The 20,198-nt window shown below is 42.6% G+C and overlaps 3 protein-coding genes and 1 long non-coding RNA gene across 4 annotated transcripts; 2 read left to right on the forward strand and 2 right to left on the reverse strand.

Moving 5' to 3' along the window:
- The first annotated feature begins 2,189 nt into the window (after positions 1–2,189).
- Positions 2,190–4,916, forward strand: LOC116260081 (endoglucanase 1-like). Its single transcript, XM_031638165.2, has 8 exons — positions 2,190–2,832; positions 2,922–3,131; positions 3,206–3,406; positions 3,501–3,593; positions 3,674–3,835; positions 3,925–4,036; positions 4,132–4,298; positions 4,369–4,916. The coding sequence occupies exons 1-8, from the start codon at positions 2,626–2,628 to the stop codon at positions 4,708–4,710; spliced, it is 1,494 nt and encodes a 497-aa protein (XP_031494025.1). The 5' UTR covers positions 2,190–2,625; the 3' UTR covers positions 4,711–4,916.
- On the reverse strand, positions 4,793–8,651 carry LOC116260080 (leucine-rich repeat receptor-like protein kinase PEPR1). Its single transcript, XM_031638164.2, has 2 exons — positions 5,399–8,651; positions 4,793–5,187 (listed from the first exon to the last, which is right to left on the reverse strand). Exons 1-2 carry the CDS (start codon positions 8,439–8,441, stop codon positions 4,793–4,795), a joined length of 3,438 nt encoding a protein of 1,145 aa, XP_031494024.1. The 5' UTR covers positions 8,442–8,651.
- Positions 8,652–11,093: 2,442 nt separating this feature from the next.
- On the reverse strand, positions 11,094–16,497 carry LOC116259975 (cytochrome P450 89A2-like). Its single transcript, XM_031638015.2, has 2 exons — positions 15,940–16,497; positions 11,094–12,883 (listed from the first exon to the last, which is right to left on the reverse strand). The coding sequence occupies exon 2, from the start codon at positions 12,851–12,853 to the stop codon at positions 11,318–11,320; it is 1,536 nt and encodes a 511-aa protein (XP_031493875.1). The 5' UTR covers positions 12,854–12,883; positions 15,940–16,497; the 3' UTR covers positions 11,094–11,317.
- Positions 14,758–15,673, forward strand: LOC126410349 (uncharacterized). The gene is made up of 3 exons (XR_007574170.1): positions 14,758–15,239; positions 15,366–15,441; positions 15,567–15,673. It is a non-coding gene; the product is annotated as an uncharacterized LOC126410349 (long non-coding RNA).
- Positions 16,498–20,198: the final 3,701 nt, after the last annotated feature.

The following is a 20,198-nucleotide window of genomic DNA, read 5'->3' on the forward strand; positions in this document are numbered from 1 at the left end:
GCTAAGGCTGCAAATGCTGATTCACAAATCAAATTTTTTGCTTCACACATCCATGCATTCCGTCGTGTTCATGAGAAATACAAGAAAAAAGGGGCAAACTGAGTGTTGGATTCCCGAGCCTCTCAGGCGCACTTTGATTGCCACGGCAAAATGGAAGCTCGGAGGAAAATGAAGGTAATGGCCCGACTCCAAAATATGAGAAAATAATCACGGTGGTAAACACCAGCGCTGAACCAAGCAGAGTGTTCAACTTGATTAGCTGCAGTCTGTCTTCTACAGAGCACAAAGTCCACAAATTCGAAACCTTAAATCAGACCGAATATGATAAAACGTGATTAAATCAGGCAGAATGATGAGTTCTTGAGCTTATGCAGGCCAAAGTTGAATGCAATCCGTCGGATCATGTTCTCAACGGCAATGAAAACAAAGCTTATGTCTTAGATCTCACAAGCACAAGACTTAGGATGTAAATGTGCAAAGATCGTTTGAAAGTTTATAATTGAACGTCACATTTAAATGTCATTCCTTTGTTTGAGGCCTGTGTGTGTGCGTGTGTGTGTGAGAGAGAGAGAGAGAGAGAGAGAGAGACCTACCTCTGGTCCTCCCTAATACCATAATGAGATCTCCTGCATCTTTTTGGATGACCGCGTCCTATTATTTGAGTCACGGGTATGCGATTGCAGGCTATCCACCTCAATTTTGAGAAGATTTTCGAGGCAAAGATTTTGACCATGAAACAAGGTTCAGCTTGGTCGTGGTGCCCGGACGGGTTATAATATCTCATAAGTCAATAAGTCATAAGAACAAGTGAAAAGCTTTGCAGTACTAAACTAGCTCGTTTCAGAACAAGTAGTTACTGCCCTGTGCATGGTCGTAAAGCCTGTCATGATTTCATTTTATTGTACTATTTAGCTCGGTTTACATTTAAAGACCACATGGTTCACATCCCCCTGTTACATGTCAAGAAACGGCATTCCGAATCTCACGATAAAGGCTTAACTTTTAAAACTAACAACTGACAAACAAAACCTTCAAAGGGCGAAAGCTCGTTGTTTAGAAAGTGCAAACTTTTAATCCTTTTGATCCTTCTTTTTTTCAAGTTAAAAGTATATGTCCACTGTCAATTGGGGAATTTCACACCAAATGTTGTAGTCTCCCCAAGCATGGATACTTGGGTAAGCTTGAGCATCGGGCCAGATACTCGATGGATACTCCATTAGATCGAGATGAGGCCCAGGCTAGAAAAAACCGGCTCGGTCAACACAACTCGGCTCGATAATGTATTGGGCCGACTCGAGTAGGCTTGATGGGGCCCGATTAGTCTCAATTTACTTTTTATATTATTTTTATTTAATAATAATAATATATTTTTTATTATTAAAATGTATTTTATATTCAAAATTTTTTATTTTATGTTAACCAGGTCAGGTTGGGTTGAGTTGAGCCCTAATTTCAAGCATCGGGCCAACCCGGGCCCAGCCCAACTCTTATCCGGCCTGGTCAGGCGGGGCTGGCCCAATGCAAGGATCCATGGCATAGTCCATAGGTTGACCAGACATTCCAACAGGAATACGAGAAAATGCAGGAAAATGTACTAAATTCAGCAAACTAGAAGCACCACTGCTAGGAAGCAACAAATATATCGACCATATTTCAAACGTTGTAACATTTTCAATGATCAATTTCAACATTTCATCAATTTTTATTGTTACCATCTTTTCTTGAAGAATGGGGACAAGATGAAGAAAAGAAACGGGCCCCTTCCTTTCTTTTTCAACTTTTTTTGCATACATCCTCATCTCGTTGAGACAAGATTTGGGCATGATTTGGGCCGATTTCCGTAAATGCAATGTTGATGGACTCTTAAAGACGGAGCACAGATAACCCAATGAACGCCTTAATCATCGGTAAAAATGATATCACGAGATTGCCCAAAAATTTTGACCTTTTATGCGTTAAGAACATTTGGACAGACTGCATAGAAGCTATGACAGAGGTCCCCCATCGCCCACTTGCTTTTCAATTGCAACAAAAAGCTTAGCAAATCCATGTGACTCACAAAGGATTCTGGTGAATTTTAACTTTTTTCTACCAAAACATTCCTGTCCTCTGTTTCAGTCTACCAATCACGTGAACCAGAGATGGGATAGACCCGTGACTTTCTATCAAAAACCAGGAGGGAAAGAAGAAGACGATGACCATCTTCAACGTTAACACCTTCATTGGAAGGTAAGCTAAAGGTTAGACATCAGCACGTTCTCATACAGGAGAGAAGAAAAGGGCAAGAGAATAACGATTACCGCTCGCTTTCGTCCTCAATCAAGCTCCCCTAATCATGCAGGATACTCTGCTACAAACTCCCCAATTTAGGACAGAGTTGTCCCCACTAGCAAGACCCAACTTTTGTCCTGCCACTTTCTCGCAGCTGATCCCGTGATCAACATCCAATCGAAATCCAAACCGTCAAAAATAAAGAATGAAATCCAAGAAATTCTCCATAGTTGGCCTAACGTCTTAACTGCCACGAGAGACCGGCTTCGCCTACAAATAGCAGCTACCCTTGTTGGCCCTCTCAGTGCTTAGTTTCTCTCTAAGGACTTGCTCTCAAGTATTGATATCTTCACGATGGCAATCAGAGAAGTAAGCCTTTGGCTGCTCCTGCTATGCATATGCTCCTGCTGTGCTTGGAGCAAGTCAGTGGAGCTCAACTATGCAGATGCACTGGCCAAGTCCATTCTCTTCTTCGAAGGACAACGGTCGGGCAAGTTACCGGCGTCGCAGCGCATGACCTGGAGGGCTGATTCTGGCTTGACAGATGGTGCAGCCGATGACGTAAACTAGCACGCATCTTTGAGTTTCTGAAGTAGCTATAAAAGAGTTTTGAGTTTCTCTGTGATTGAAAAATACTATTTTCTCTTCAGGTTAATCTAGCTGGAGGATACTATGACGCTGGAGACAACGTCAAGTTTGGCTTCCCCATGGCATTCACGACGACCATGCTGGCGTGGAGTGTCATTGAGTTCGGAAGCTCCATGAAGGGGCAGCTTGAGAATGCCAAAGCTGCACTCAGATGGAGTACTGACTACCTCCTCAAGGCTGCAAATGCCAAACCAAACACCTTATATGTGCAAGTAAGTGCTCAAAGGCAACAAGCTGAAGCAGTGAGTTTTTCTCGATCTCATAGCCGCAATGGCGTGCGTTGCAGGTGGCAGATCCTAATGCAGATCATAGATGCTGGGAGAGGCCAGAGGACATGGATACACCACGCGGGGTTTACAAGGTGACCCCACAAAACCCCGGGTCGGATGTTGCCGCAGAGACTGCTGCAGCTCTTGCTGCAGCTTCAATTGTGTTTCGCCAATCTGATCCTTCGTATTCCAACCAACTGCTTCGGACGGCCATCAAGGTAGGCAGAGTGCACCATTGCCACACATTCACTCGCTGCTTCCAGATGTCATTGAGCTATTCGCTTCATCCACTAACTGGGATGTTTTCTGCAGGTTTTCGATTTCGCGGACGAACACAGAGGTGCCTATAGTGACTCTCTCGGTTCTGTAGTTTGTCCCTTCTATTGTTCCTACTCCGGCTATAACGTAAGAACCATCATTTTGAACTGCAATGAAAGTTAACATAACGTACAAAAGAAGAAAACTGACGAACCTTCTTTGATCAGGATGAACTCCTTTGGGGTGCATCATGGCTACACAGAGCATCTCAGGAGACAGCATATATGGGATACATTCAATCCAATGGCCACATCTTGGGAGGAGAAGATGATGTTTACACGTTCAGTTGGGACGACAAGCGAGTTGGAACGAAAATTCTGCTTTCAAAGGTTTAACTAATATGAAACCTTGTTATTCAAGTGTTCCAAAAGAATTTGGAAGACCACGTACAACTAACATCCTGTGGCCACATGTGCAGGCTTTTTTGATGGACAAACTCGAAGAACTAGAGGTGTATAAAGTACACTCTGACAATTTCATTTGCTCGTTAGTTCCAGGAACGCCACAGTTTCAGGCTCAATATACACCAGGTCAATAGAAAGTTTAAGAGGCAACTCTTTGCGGACGGATTTTTCATGTCATTATTTATACAATGTAATGGGTTTTGGGTAAAATTGCATTTCAGGAGGGTTGCTCTTCAAAGGAATCAGTGGAAGCAATCTGCAATACGTGACAACAACAGCTTTTCTACTCGTGACATACGCCAAGTACATGAGAACCACAGGGGAAGCCGTCTCCTGCGGGGCCACAACCGTCACGGCTGCCAACCTCGTCTCACTTGCTAAGAAACAGGTAAGATAAAGACCCTCTTGACAGCCTGCATTGCCATTTTAGCCTATAATTAACGTGAGAGGTATTGCAGGTCGATTACATTCTTGGTGTTAACCCAGCAAAGATGTCATACATGGTGGGATTTGGAGATAAATATCCACAGCACATCCATCACCGAGGTTCTTCACTTCCATCAGTGCGTGTTCACCCTCAACCCATCCACTGTGGTGATGGCTTCCAATTCCTCTACAACAGCTCTCCAAACCCAAATGTGTTGGTGGGCGCGGTGGTCGGTGGACCTGATAGCCAAGACAACTTCGCTGATGACCGGAACAACTATCAGCAGTCGGAGCCAGCCACATACATCAATGCACCTCTTGTTGGCGCTCTTGCTTTTCTTGCAGAGACAGTGCAGAAGCCAGTCCTTTACTGAAGAAGGGGTGACTTTGATACATATACAGGTGGCAAACAGAAGCTCTACTCGTTTCTTACCTAAACTCATGACGGGGAACGTTCTAAATCTTGTCGTGGATAGAAAGGATGGAGGTATCCTTCACTGCAGCATCAGTCTGCGGACCTTTCTCCGAATCCATCTTTATTAGAATATCAACTACTTCCCTCATAGAAGGCCTTACATCACGATCCCACTGTGTGCAAGATAATGCTAAGTCAAGCAATTTCGCTGCTTTGCATTTCTCATTTTCTAGCCAGTAACTAATTTCTTCGTCAAGAAAACAAAACGGGCAACAGTCATCGCTCTTATCCGAGTTTTTATGAGCCCAAGTCACAATATCAATACCATCATCAAAGCTTGGATCCACGGGCAGCTTTCTGCAAAGGAGCTCCAATAAGACGACTCCATAGCTATAAACATCACTTTTTTCATCTACGCGTGCCGAGAAACCATTTTCTGAAAACAGCACAATAGGAAAATCAGTGCCAATCAGAAACCTTTTCTTATTTCATTGACAAGCAAATAACTCCGACAATGAACCAGCTACAGGACTAAGAAATTAATAATACCACAAGCTCCTTACCGAAAAGAACGAGGCAATTCTCAAGTGCAGCACAAACTCAGAGGAAATAGAAAAAAAAGAAAAAAAAAAAAACAGAACTTTCACCTGGAGCCATGTACCCAAGAGTGCCAACAATTGATGATCTTGTGGATCCTGAACATGAGCTCTCAGAAACACATACTAGTTTTGCCGTTCCAAAATCAGCAATCTTTGGCTCGAGTTCAGAATCCAGCAGAATATTTCTGGATTTCACATCTCTGTGAACAATTTGCGCAGGACAGTCATGGTGAAGGTAGGATAAGCCTTGCGCAATGCCCAGGGAAATACGATACCGAACATCCCAATCAAGGGCACCACAGTAGTTCACGCCATGTAGGAGATCAAAAAGAGTCCCACCTTCAAGATACTCATAAACTGCTAAAACAAGGCCTCCCCTGATGCAATGACCGGCCATTTTTACTATGTTACGATGCTTGACCATGCTAAGAATCTTGATTTCTGTTGTGAACTCCAGTTCGGAAGTGCACATCTTTTTCACCGCCCAAATTTTCCCAGAAGTACATCCTACCTTGTACACTGCCCCATGGCCGCCTTTCCCAATTAGATACTTTTCATCAAGATCTTCAGTTACCTCCATTATCTCCTCAAACGTCAGGTTATGTGGTAGGTAGTCATTTGTTCTATCGTGAGTTTTAACTTGACGAAGGGCCCGGCGGACAAGAACGATACGAGTTGCCAGCAAATATATGATGACGCATAAGTTAATCACAACGAACATTCCACCAATAAGTCCAGCAGCAACTTCCTTTCTTGTTTTGTTCGCATCGTGATCCAATTCTCTCTTGCAAGCCTTTCCGACATTGTCCTCAATGCACAGGCCGACGTTACCAACAAATGACATTGGTGATGAAGACAGTAAGCGCGTCCAGCTAGACGGAAGGCTACCAGATAACTGATTGAATGATATATTAACGAACGAAAGAGAAAGCATACTGCTCAATCCTGAAGGGATCTCTCCAGAGAGATTGTTGTTTGAAAGATCTAAAATTTGAAGTTTGTCAAGCTTCCCTAAGCTAGCTGGTATTTCTCCCGTAAGTCTGTTGCCGCTCAGGTTCAACATGAATGAAAGGTGGTGCAAACTGCCAATGCTTTCAGGAATAGCACCCCCCAGCATGTTGTCTCCAAGTTGCAGTTCAAAAAGCCCTTGAAGTGATGACAGTGAGTTGGGGATGCTTCCTGTGATTCCATTTTCCTGAAGCAGCAACTTCTGCAATCCCACTAAATCTGTCAGCTTAGTCGGAATGGCCCCTGCCATCATATTCTTACTGAGATCCAATTCTATAAGGTTTTCACAGTTACCCAGTTCAGAAGGAAGACTTCCATTTAGCCTGTTTGATGAAATCCTCAGAATCTGCAACCTGTGTAGGTTACCGAACTCACGGGGAACAGACCCGGATAGTTGGTTATTCGAGATATCTAACATTGACAGATTGCTCCAGAAGCCCAGAATGGGTGGTATTGATCCTTCCAGCAAGTTGCCTCTAAGATCCAAATATGATATCCCCGTGTTCTGCTTCAGATTAGCGGGTATACTCCCTCCGAGGAGATTATTGGCCAGAATTACCCGCCTAAGGGACCGAGACGTTCCTAACGGAGCAGGAAAACTGCCATTTAGACGGTTGCCGCCGAGATCCAAAACTACCAACGAATCAAAAGTGAAAAGCCCATCCGGAATGCGGCCATAGAGACCATTGCCCGTCAAATCCAGCTTCTCTAAATAAGGAAGACCATCACCACGAAGGCCTGGAGGTATCTCCCCGGCAAGGTTATTGTAAGCTAATGACAGAAACTTCAGCTTCCTCAGAGCAGCTATCTCGACAGGAATTCGCCCGGAAAGACTGTTATTGTACAAACCCAACTCAACAAGATCCGTCAATTTTCCAACCTCTCGAGGAATTTCACCTTCAAGGTGATTGTCAAAAGCATGAAATACCCGAAGACTCCGAAGCTTAAAGACCTCCAACGGGATGGGTCCCCGGATGAAATTACTCTGAACCTTGAGCTCGAACAGAGAGCTACAGTTCCCCAACTCGGGGGGCAAAGAACCTACCAGCATATTATCAAACAGATACAGTTCACTCAGATTACCAAGATTGCCAAACGAGCGAGGAATCGACCCGGAGAGCCTATTTCCCCAGACTGAAACCGCAGTCAATTGACTACAATTACCAAGCTCCCAAGGTATGCTCCCAGTGAGATTGTTCTGAGAAAGCACTAGCTCTTTCAAGTTGTGTAGATTTCCTAAGGTTCTCGGTATCCCACCTGCTAGTCTGTTTCTGCTGAGATCAACGACTTCAAGATTCAAAAGCTCGCCAAAATACTCGTGGAGATTTCCGACGAAGCGGTTGTCAGAGGAATAAAAGTTAGTAAGAGAACGGCATTTCCTCAAGCTAAGGGGCAAAGTCCCAGAGAGCATGTTCTCATGGACCCAGAGATCTGATATACTGCACTGTTCGGCCCCGAACTCCGGCAATGCTCCGGTGAGGTTGTTAGTGTTCAGATACAGAGATTCAAGATTGGGCAAAAGAAACACGTCCTCCGGAACCCCGCCGCTCAAGAAATTGTTGTAGAGCCCCAAGTACTGGAGTTTTCGCCAATGGCTTACCTCGCCAGGAATGGCTCCGGTGATCTGGTTGTTGCCGAGGTCGATCAGCGTCAGCTCCGTCAACCGAAAGAGTTCGTGCGGAATCGATCCTTCAAAGAGGTTGTAGTTCAGGTACAGAGACGCGAGTCTCGTGCAGTTGCCGAGCTCGGGCGGGATCGCTCCAGAAAGCGAGTTGGAGCTGAGGTCGAGTAAAACGAGGCGAGGAAGTCGACAGAGGTCGGCGGTGCGGTTGAGGGTTCCAGCGAGGCCATAGCCAGAGAGGTTGAGGGATCTGACGGAAAGGCTATCTCGATAGCAGATGACGCCAGGCCAGCGGCAGAAGGAGGAAGGGTCGCTTCGGTTCCATTGGATCGCATGGAGGGAAGACTTGGAGAAGCCGTCGCGAAAGGAAAGAAGACGAATCCCGTCGTGGGGATGAAGAGAAGTCGACGGAGAGACGATCCTTAGTAATAATAAGAAGAGGAAGATGGGTCTCAGAGCCATGTGGTTTTCTCAGAATTGCCAAGGCCAGAGAGAGAGAGAGAGAGAGAGTGGGCGTAGAAGAAGAGGAGCAAGGGAGCGAGTGCGCGTTGCTGCGATAAGCAGACAGAGCGGTGGTTCAGACTCAGCAGAATCGGCATTACAAAAGAAGAAAAAGGAGGGAAGATAGAAAGATGAAAGGGACACACTCTAGTCTACAATATCAACGTCTTTTGGAGCGAACGGTCCGTCGGTTTCCCCGCTTCTACGCGTCTTCTGGGAAAACGGTGGACCGGTCGCCCCTTTTTCGTAAAAGAGAAATACATTACGTAAATTTTCGAAAAGGCGCGAAAACTTTTTTGATTAGTTCTGAAGGAGTCCAGAGTGATGATGGGTATCACTATCAGGCGAAGCGATGGCTCCCTTAGAAGTAGTCATTTCTTCGTGTATACATACACAAAAAAGGAAAAGATTGTAAACGTGAAACTTTTCAACAGGATCGTTAGTCCAAGTTGAAAAAGTTGGGTGCAGGGGAATATGAGCACAATGTGTTTGTGTGTGAGTGGCACGAGCACCGTATTGTGTACTCCTTTCGGAACTCCTTCTACACGATCATATTTTGCTGCGTGGTGGTATATAGAAAATTGGGGGATGCCAGGTAAAGGGGAATTTGCTTTGAAGCTAGTGATGGAGAGTTTTTGATCAACTTGGTCGGGTAAGCTCGATTCACATTGTGAAAAATCAATGGTCGTCAAAAGGCGCGTGATGCTTTATTGTTCCACAAGCGAAGCAGGGCCATGTGCCCACCATCATCCGTCTCAGTCACGGGACATCACTTACTTTTCAGTTGCCACTCTCAATAAAAGATTCCGGTGAGCGAGCTTTTTTTTTTCCCTTAGGCCACGTTTGATGCGCGCAGATATTACTGTGCATGGGATGAAATTTACCGTTTTTGTACGGTTTTTCACAAGCATATCAAACGCAGGAAATTTTCCTCTGCAAAAACAGTACGATAAGGGTAATTTACCCCGGAAAAAAGTCGGACCTTCAGAGGTCCGACTTTTTTCCGTGGATTTTTTTCCTGCCCATTAGGAAGGGCGCTGTGAAAAGCCGAGAGGGAGCGCAAGACCTCTTCCGATGGCAACGCTGGCACTGATGGATGCCAACACCAGCCGCATAAGGATAAGGGAGGGTGGAGGGAGGGCCGTATCCACTAATAGTGGAAGGGAGAGGAAAGAGGCAAGGGCCACTGCACGGCGGCCCACACTTCACTCATTCTTCCTCTTCTTCCTCCTCCCCTCTCCTACCATATGCACACTGGAGTTGGGAGAGCTCAACGCAGCCCATTCGGTTGTACTTACCTCCGGCAAGCAGGGATCTGGCGGAGACGCGTCCCATGACCAGCCATATCCATGGCTTGGCAGCAGTGATGGCGGTGAGTGCGGTGTGGCTGTAAGGGGAGGTGAGGGATGTCCGGCTTCACCTTCTCCCCTCACCAAGACGACGAACACTGAATTTTTTACCTCGAAAAAGATTTCCAGGCCATCAAACATGGCCTGAAAATGGAAGAAGGAAACTTTACCTTAGGTAAACTTACCCTGGATTTTTTCCCTTGAAAAAATCTTCCCTATGAAAAAATCCAGGCCATCAAACGTGGCCTTAACCTGGCGCCCCGTTCATACGAGGGGTCAGAACTAGATCACATCCTCTTGTATTTATAAAATGTTAGCCACAATATTAAAAACCTAATTTGTTAGCGATATTGGGGATTCTTTTTTATTTTTTGCTGTTACGTTTCTAAAATATTTGAATATTGATGGCGCTCTTAACTTAAGTAGTGGCTAATTAATTGAAGATCTAGAAAGGCATTGTTGATAAAAAAAAAAAAAACATTGTCATTTTTTAAAGCACAACCCGGGAGACCTGTTTTACATAACACCATTTCTTGCCCCAGAAGCATAATATAATTATCATTTCTTAATTAAAACATCAAACCGTGAACATGCTATATGTTTTCTTAAACGAGAACATGACATTGTGTGTTTAAGAACTTGTAGTCTAAGAAAACAATGTCCCTTGTTAAGGTCTTCTACCTGATCGGCTCCTCCCCTTCACGATGGCAACCCGATATTCATTCTTCATTCCTATCCACTTCACATATCTCACTCTCACACTTATGTAAAGCTTATCCGCTGGAAGTTTCAAACTGAATTTAAAGAAGCAAACGCCAGTCTTTGTTGGAAGTTTAAAGTTTTTATCTCTTTCATCTTTTAGCAACAGAAAGTAAGAGACAGGTTAAATTGATTAAGAAAAAAAGATACCAAAAGAATAAGAATGTAGGCAGCTTTGAAAGAAACAAGGAATTTTGAATTCTCCTTACGTCTTGATTCAGCAAATAATGCAGCAAAAAGAATGGTCTAATAATTAGTAAACATGAAATTAAAATATTTTAGGCATTTTTAGGCGTTTGGGAAAGTTATTTTGAGGGACATCACAATTACTTGTACAACGATTTTCAAAGATCAGAGGTACTCGAGAGAACATTTGTAAGTCCAGTGGTTGGACAAATTTAACTCACTTTCAGATTTCAGAAATAGATTCAAATGAAAGAAAAATTTAAAAAAAAAACCAGAATGTATATCCTAACACCAGTTGCAATCTAGAAACATTAAACAATTGGACCAGAACAATTAAACCATGCATATACAAAACACAACAATTTTGGGCTGGTAGCAAGTACATAAAGGGAGGTTTGCCAACCGGCACCCCCGTTCCCAACACATGAATACAAATGCACTGACTGCTTTATAACACCACGTAGAGACAACACAATGTAAACCATACCTTTAATAAAAAATACATGGGCTTCCAGGTCTCTCTTCCGATCTCTGCGGATGTGTCTATGGTGTGGCACCAATTTGGCCTCTAGGGGCAAGGCGTGCCCTAAGTGGGTGCATCATCACCACGGTTAACTCAACCTTCTCAGTTAGGTCTACCTCTTCACCCTCCACGACTAGCCATTGGAACTTGCGGACCAAGTTGGCCACATAGTACTGGAGGTGCAGCACCGCCAACCCCATCCCAGGGCATATCCTCCTACCTGCACCAAATGGTATCATCTTGATCTCCCTAGTGCCAGTGATGTCCACATCTTCTCCTTCCCCTCCCGGCATGAACCTCTCTGGTCGGAACTCCATGGCGTCTCTCCACACCTTTTCATCCAACCCCATATCCCCGATCATGAAGTTCACAATTGCATCCTTTGGTATCTGATAGCCAGCGATGCTGACGTCCTCCTCGGTGGTTGCATGGGGTAGCAGCAATTGCGCCGGTGGGTGCCTCCTCAACGCTTCGAGGATCACTGCCTTGAGGTAAGGCATCTGCTGTAGCTCCTCTTCTGTCACCTCCTCACGATCCCCCACGATGCTCCTGATCTCATTATAAAGCTTGGCTTGAACCCTGGGGCTCCTCACCAAGTTGGCCATCACCCACTGTAGTGCCGTCGATGTCGTGTCCGTGCCGGCCATGAGGAACTCAGCACAGAGCGTCACCATTTCCCCTTCGCTCAGTCGTCTTCCCTCGGGGTGCTCTAGAGGGAGGAGTGTGTCCACGTAGCAGCAACTATTCTTCTTCACCATAGTCGCGCGGGCCCTGATGAAGGGCAGCAACGTTAACTCTTCGTTGCGCCTGATCTCCTTGAGATCACGCCATCGTCTCCAGAGGAATATCTTTGAAAGCCTGGGGAAGATGCCCAGTAGGTTAAACCGGCTTAAGCTAAGGAGCAGGTTGCGCAACATCCTTCCTACCTTCTGGACGTCGACCTCCTCAAACTTCTGGCCGAAACACATGAAGAAGAGCAAGCAGAAGATGCCATAACGAAAGCTTTCGATGGGCGTTACCACCCCACCGTTGCTCTCAGCCCGGTCTTTGAGCTTGTCTGTTAACACATCCATCACCCACCGCCGACCCTCAGAAAAGTGCTTGGTCCAACTTGGGCTGAGAGTCCCTGCCATGAGGTTGCGGCGAAAGAGGCGCCACAAGGGGCCATAGTTGGCAGAGTTGATGTTGTGCTGGTTGGTGTTGAAGACGCGTAAAGAGGCAGGGGTAGGAGGCCGTCCAGCCAAGGCTGTGCCCATCTGGACCAGGGCTTGGTGGGCCAGTTCATGCTTGGCTATGAAGATCATTATTCGTTTCCCGAGATAGACGCGGAAGACTGGCCCGTGGCAGGCGCGGAACCTGCGAAGGGCAGGCACAATGTAGGCAAGGATGAAGCCCAATTGGTGGACGTTACCGATGATGGGCAGGGATGAAGGTCCGGGTGGGAGGGGACGACCTTTGCGTTTGTCACTCCCCTTCGAAGATAGGAGCTTGAGGAGGAGGAAAACTAAGGAGATAGTGACGAAGAGGAAGGCAAGAAAGATAGAGAAGCTCTCCATGCTCACGCTTTTGCTGGAGGCTGGCCTCTTCTACACAACAGCAATGAAATGGAGATGGTTAGTCTCATGTAGCAGAAACGTTGTGCAGGTGCAACTACAGAGAAAATAAAGGAGAGAATGCTGGGGACAGAGAAGGGGATTCGGTCTGCTTCAGTGTGCCTAGTGCAGTTCCTTCGAAAGCTATAGGACATGTTAGGGTCGGGCTGGATTTCCCTCTGAGCCCTGTTGCCTGGTTGGAGTTTCCAAAATTATGAAAATCTTTTACAAAGCTTTATTTTAGAAAACAGAAAATCTTGAAATTGACCCACTTTCAGATTTTTCAGGAAATGAAAAGGTCCACGTGGCCACCTCCCGTCATCCCACATTTGACCATGTGTTGGCCATGGTTTGCTCTTACTACAGGGGCTTTCCCATTGAGGTTTTTTTCCATTTCAGGTTATGAGATTTTCCCATTTCGAGTTTTTCTTTAGTAATCACAAATATTGAAGTCTCTTATGTGCAATACGATTCATAAAAAGGTCTTCAAATGTTACAAGGGTCTTCGATCATATAGTAATATGCGAATAATTTACTGATGCATCTTTATTTTCATCATTTCATGAATCATGAATATAATGGTATTTCATAATTACATGTTTACATTTTGAAAACAATCTGCCAGTTTTCATGGATGCAATGGCCGCCTAATTCTTCGTAGTATAACTCATCTGGTTTACTGTCTATTAGTTCACATAGTAACTGTGGATGCAACATTATAGGCGATATATTCTGCCCTCCGGTGTGTGCTAAGCCACACACCCTTATTTTTATGACCATGCAATGTCCACCGTCAAACAGAGACATGTAACATAAGGTGGATCATCTATCTATAAAACCAAAATTTGTGTATTCAACCAGTTCTAGATTATCAGTTTGCTGGCATAACTGCAGCCTTTAGGTTCCTTTTAACTATCTGACATTTCTTTTCAGGGCTTGCCCAATGAGGTAAAACTGGATTGCCTTGATAGCAACTAACAAGACCCACTGCAAAGTTTATCTCTAGTCTTGTGTCGTGTCGTACATGTAAAGAAGGGTAGCAACAACTTGATATAGATGTTTTCTCCCAAAAAGAATGCTTAAGATGACAATAACCAGCCAAAAACAACACTTAATGTTATCCAAAATGCTTTCAAACTTCAAATATGCTTATATCTAATAATTACGCAGCTCATGACATTCTTTAACTTCAATAAAACAATCCAAACAAGCAGATTTGATAAGAGGGATTGCACAAAACGGTTGAAAATCAAAATCACTCAGCTGTGAGCACAAAGTTGAATTTCCAACACCAATATTGCGGCAATATGTGTCAAAATATATGGTAGATAATACAAACACTAATTTATATAGTCGAGATGTATCACATTATCCAAATGTTTCGATTAAAAAGCATGGTCCGCATTTGTTGCCTTTGTTCTTAAAATTTGATTGATCTAGGCAAAGAAGAGTATGATTTTTTCTTCTTCCTATAGTTTTGGAGGTGAAATTATGTTGAGATCGTTAGCTTCTGAGCTTCAACTCTACGGTTTGAAGAGAAATACCGTTTACGAAAATGGTCCCAAAGAACTCGGAACAGATAAGCGTTATTGTTTACACAAAAACCATTTTTGTAAACGGTATTTCTCTTCAAACCGTAGAGTTGAAGCTCAGAAGCTAACGATGTCAACATAATTTCACCTCCAAAACTATAGGAAGAAGAAAAAATCATACTCTTTTTTGCCTAGAATTCTAAGAACCAAGGCAACAAATGCGGGCCATGCTTTTTAATCGAAACATTCGGATGATGTGATACATCTTGACCTACATAGCGATTATATTTATACCGATCCCACGTGGGTTGGTCCCCTCTTGAGGCTGGACCGGACCCAACACAACTTAGGTATGTAAATCATCAATTTTGGAAATCTGACAGCCACTCTTACTCCAACTTACTCTTTAGCTCCGATTTTACTATCAATCATTTTAAATTTCTCCCAATATATTCAATGAATCTTTCCATGCTAAGACTCATTAACTTTGTTTTCCTATGGCAGATGATTTTGATGCCTAAAATATACAAGCATCACCCATACCCTTTTATTTTAAAACATCAGTTCAATAGTTTGTTTTGGCTTCATTTTCTCCTCCGTCTTTTGTCGAAACCTCTTCCCTCTCTGAGGAACAGAGGCGGACTCCGGCCACCGACAACTTGCAGGAGCGCCGGCAGCGAGGATGGAGAGCCTCCAAGAGTTGAGGAGAGATAACTCAACGCGCAAAATGGATAAAAATAGGTGAAAGAGAGAGAGAACAACTAGAGGCTACCGGACTTCCTATCAGAAAAACTAGAGATCTAGCTACCAAGAAAATGGTTCATCTTAAATCACTTTCCAGTTTCCTCCTTTTTGTTATCTATATATTTTGTTTCCTCTTGGATAAATTCTGAACTTATTATGCCTTTTTTCCTTTAACCCACTATTCTTCTCCGAAAGTGCAGCCGCCAGCAGCGACCACCGATGAGAGAAAGAAGAGCCAACCAGAAGGCGGCTTAAGACACTAGTGCTCGACTGCAAGTATGTTTCACCCTTTCCCATTTTTTCTTTTCTTTTGTCTCGTTTCCTCCTTTTAGTTTAGTTTTTCTTTTTCCCTTGTGATTTCATCGTTTCTCTATTCCTTTTTTTTTTTTTTTACTGTGCAGGGAAGACCGCTGCCCATAAAAAAGCTAACCGATGCAAGGGTAATATTCTTGTTCACCATCCGTAAATGTATATATAAATAGTACACATCGCTATTATGCATACACAGGATTCACAGCATTGAAAAGGATTTAATCTATCTATAGTGCAAGCATGGAGTATCGAAGCCTTTTAACTAGAACACATGCTTTTAATCATGACTGCTAAAAACTACAGAGTGGATTTCTATTCACACTGTTAATCATGGTTTCAAAACTAGACAAGTTTGCATGCTACTAAAACATGAGAAGAACCAGCCTATCTGTGTTAAGCGCTCAAGTTTATGAGACAGACTGTGAAACAGAAAAGAATTAAGGAAGCCTTGGCATATCTTACTGCTTTCCGGTGCTTTGCAGGGATCAGCGTCGGATGTGCGCTCTGGTACCACTGTTGGAGGCTGGCTTCTTGTAGCAGTAAGGAACAGAGGGGATAAGTGTTTGCTGCGAGGTGTCGAAGTTCCTTCAAAAGCTATATAGAATATGTACCGAAGCTGGGTGATGCGCCGTCATCTTTAATGACGGAAACACTTATGACCAATAAAAAAAACTTTTTATAAATATAAAAAATGAAATAAAAAATACAAAATAAAAAGGAAATTCTTTTTCAAATAATTAAAAAAAACCCTTCCTCCTTTTCTGCAGGTCTGCAACGCAAGCTCATGTCACTCGAATGCGGCTCGATACAGTAGTGTGTGTGCATGAATTGTGTCTGCATGTCACTCGATGGAGGCGATTAATGCGGCTCGAGACGGTCGTGCCTGTGCATTTATCGTGTCCGTCCGACCACACTCAAGGCCGTTGCTGATAAGGTGCACGTAGTTGTATCCTATACGAATCTTAGCAAAGCAGAATTATGAAAAATATGAAGATAGAAGTAAAGCATAGTCACATTGTTGCGTGGATGCAGGCACGGGTCCGACATGCATTTATATATGAACAGACAGAATTAATGGGTAGTGAGTCACATTGACGTGTTGATGCAGGTATGGGTCCGACATGCATTAGAACTGTACCTTTTTTTGTCTTTTTTTTTACCCTCCTTCTTTGTTTTTTCCTCTCCTTACTGTTTCTATCATTTTATCTCTTTTTTTTTCCTTCTTGTATGTTCCTCCTCCCTGTCCCTCTTCTTCCCTTTTTATGGATTAGACCAATCTATCGTCTTTTAAAACGATCATACCATGTAGAGAGAGAGAGAGAGAGAGAGAGACTCTGTGAGTGTCATGTTTAGAGGCAGATTATCCACTTAATGATGGTGATATTCGTTACTATTTACAGTAAAGCTCATGAAGGAAGAAGATTGGCAATGGGTGACGTGAATTTTGTAACATGTGAACTCATTTTTTCATATGTTCTCTCTGTGGGGGAGAGAGTAGTAATAGCATTACCGTAACCTAACAAGGCGTTGAGAGTGGCAAGAAAACAAGAAACAAATAAAAGTAATACTTTACACCAAAGTTAAAATGTATGTAGTGGAGATTGCTACTGATTCCAGGATCGTACGATTTAACTATAGAAACGATAGCAGAAATAATTCTAATAATCATATTAGGAACGTGATCAACTTTTCATCCTCTAATACATTGTGTCGTTTCTGACCCACCAGGCACACCACGAGGTAGTAAGAAGCCACTTTTTCCACAACAAGGTGCCCGCCTTTAGATGGCCACCAATCCAATGGCCCGCCTCTAATAATGTCTTTGAAGTCGGACTAACAAGCACTCTGTGATTCGGATGTTTCCGAAGAGGCATATCCATGCATGCAATTGCTGCATTAGGAGGCAATGCGGAAAAATGCGTTTGATGCTTTGCATTCCTCATCACACCAAAATGGTTGGTAATTCAAAAAATCATATATTTCCATTCAATTTCAGATTGCTGACCCTTTCATTGAAACCCTTGGAAAAGATTGTTTTAAAGTATTGGTAGACAGGCCATTGGAAACGCACATGCTCTTGGTAGAGGGGAAATGATAAAACGAGAAGTCTCTGCAACAGCTCTTTCTTTCTTTTTTCTCAAAGTTTTCTCACGGATCAGATCAACAGTAGCCATGTTAGGATTTTTTTGACCGTGGGGCACTTACCTTGCTGACACGGGTGCTGCCTATAATTTTTAGTGTTTATAATGTAGCCGATGGTGGTCTTTTCTTCTTTTGTTTGCCGTAGTTAGTTTTTGTAAAAAGAAATAATTGAGAATTGCTAAAGAAGGGGTGGATTTTTGCGAGATAGCATGTTCATGATGGTCCCGCCCCTTCAGTCTCTACAATCCATTATTCAAAACCTAGTTTTTATTTGGATGACAAAAACTGAGTTCTTGAGGATACTTGTAGGAAAAAAAAAAAAAAAAGGTTACTGAGCTGAATATGTTCGGCAAACCTATTCCTATTAAGATTCATTTCAATTTAAACAACACATGTCAAAAAACATCAGGTGCACAAAGGAGAAACAAACCTATTTTAGTCGCTAAATTGAATAACCTGCCATTTCAGTCATCTTAATCGACATTATCAAAAAATTTTCACCAAACAGTATTCTATCATATGACATTATATCACCAAACTGAAATGGTAACACCCATACAACTACATAATATCCTTTAAGTTTAAGTTACCAATTGGTGTTGCCACAAGATATAAACCAGATTCTAATGAATCATGCATGCGGGATGAAAAACTTCTTATTTAGTTAATATGCCTTTAAAATATATGCACATCATTTTATCACTAGATACATACTTCTTTTCTTTTTTTTTTTGTTAACCGTCTTCACCTTGCCAAAACTCAGTTTATATCAAAAAGGATGTTTTTTAAAAACTGGATCTGCAAGATGGTATTACCCAGACAATTCCAATTGAAAAATATCCTTACAAAATCTATTGGAAAGGATTGTCAAAAGTTCATCACAAGCAAGTGGGAGTAGATTGACATCTGTTGGCTAACTTGAGGGGAAGATTTGTTCAAGAGAACGAAGGAGCATTGAAAAAATCCCATATTTTTGGAAATTATCTTCACAGATATTCATGACAAGGGATAAAGTCAGCAAGAGATGAGATAATCACAACGAAAGATAAAGGCACAAGATAATCATGGCAGGAAATAAATCAACTATATATCCTCCATATGAGATAAAAGAACAAATCTTGCCTTATCAATTGTTTCCGCCTTGATTATTTGTAACGAGTATCAATAGAGCTCCCTTCTAATGCTGAAAAATATGAAGAATAAACAGCTCTCCTCAAGCAGTACGTTAATTCTCTTGTGTCCATTTTTTCTCCTTATGATCCATGGTTCCTAACAACCATATCTATCTATGAATTTGCTGTAGAAGGGGGGCAATACTGAAAAGGGTGTTTAGTGCTTTCCTCATCACTGCAATATGGCTGACCAATGCTATGCTAGGTAATTAAGAACATCATATAGTTTTGTTCAATTTCAAATTGATGACCTTTTCATTAAACCCTTGGAACAGTTTGTTTTAAAGTATTGGTAGCCAGTGCATTGGAGACCTTCATGCTTTTGACAGAGGGCAATGATAAAACAAGAAAGTCTTTGCAAAAATCAAAGAGTCTTCACAGCTCATTTTCTTGTTTTACTCAAAATTTTTCCTTTGGTTTCGTCTCTTTCATTGCCTCTCACCAACCAAACGTACATATAAGGATGGAATCCAATCGGGTGGTGGTCCACTAGCTTGGCTTGTTGCTTTTAATATTGCTTTTTTCATGGGGCTATGGGACTTTGAAGAGGAAGTTCAGAGAGGGAGCGATGAGGAAAAGAATTCCAGATCTGCTACCGCAGAAAAACAGATGCATGCAATCAAATATCCCTAAGGTGGATATTGAAAATAATTCAAAGAGACTGCAATTTAGTATAAGTAAATTATAATGTAAAGCAGCAAAAGCTAGCTTACACTATAGGCTGCTACTTGAGGGCAAATGAGATGGATGAGATTGCTTGCAATTAATTTAGAAAAGTATTGTCTTATATAATTATATTGATCAAGAAGAGGCAACCTTAAGAAAGGTATTCATGCCTTCTTGAATTTGATCTTCATCTTCTTGACAACGGAGAAGTGATGCGTTCCACTTTCCCACAAGTTCAGAATTGTGTACGTTTTTACTTATAAGTTGTCGTAATCTTATACTCAGATTTTTCAGATATGCCATATCTGAGCCCATCATGCTACAACCCACATTCAAGTTTCATAAAATATATTCAAAAAGAAGAAAAAGCAATAACCAAATTTTATGTTCCAGATTTTCACGATTTACCAAACAGCGCACTTTACCATAAATAAATAAAGAAACTAGCCATAAACAAATGTTTAGTTTTTCTTGAAGTCTCCCCTGCATTTGACAGAATTCATAGAAACAAGTTAAGGGAGCATTAGACATCCATGTTAGTGTATGCAAGTCGGATCCAATTCCGTGATAGTTAGGTGGTTTATTGGTTCGACATTTTGAACGGAGAATAGTCTAAAATAGAGCATTAGTACTGCAGATAATCTTTATTATTATAGCCACCAAATAGTTATGATTAATAAGATCAGAAGCCGCTGCAAAAGCACATTAATATGATTGATCGTAACAGTCGGCATGTAGAAC

This window comes from Nymphaea colorata, chromosome 9 (genome assembly GCF_008831285.2).
Source record: "Nymphaea colorata isolate Beijing-Zhang1983 chromosome 9, ASM883128v2, whole genome shotgun sequence".
Classification (NCBI taxonomy): Eukaryota; Viridiplantae; Streptophyta; class Magnoliopsida; order Nymphaeales; family Nymphaeaceae; genus Nymphaea; species Nymphaea colorata.

Bases quoted from the DNA above. Each gene is read 5' to 3' on its own strand.
- LOC116260080 (XM_031638164.2), bottom strand. From the start codon at position 8,441: ATGGCTCTGAGACCCATCTTCCTCTTCTTATTATTACTAAGGATCGTC. The intron at 5,188-5,398 runs GTGAAAGTTCTG...TGCTGTTTTCAG, and splicing joins TCTTGGGTACATGGCTCCAG to AAAATGGTTTCTCGGCACGC.
- LOC116260081 (XM_031638165.2), top strand. From the start codon at position 2,626: ATGGCAATCAGAGAAGTAAGCCTTTGGCTGCTCCTGCTATGCATATGC. The intron at 3,132-3,205 runs GTAAGTGCTCAA...CGTGCGTTGCAG, and splicing joins CAAACACCTTATATGTGCAA to GTGGCAGATCCTAATGCAGA. The intron at 3,594-3,673 runs GTAAGAACCATC...TTCTTTGATCAG, and splicing joins GTTCCTACTCCGGCTATAAC to GATGAACTCCTTTGGGGTGC.
- LOC116259975 (XM_031638015.2), bottom strand. From the start codon at position 12,853: ATGGAGAGCTTCTCTATCTTTCTTGCCTTCCTCTTCGTCACTATCTCC.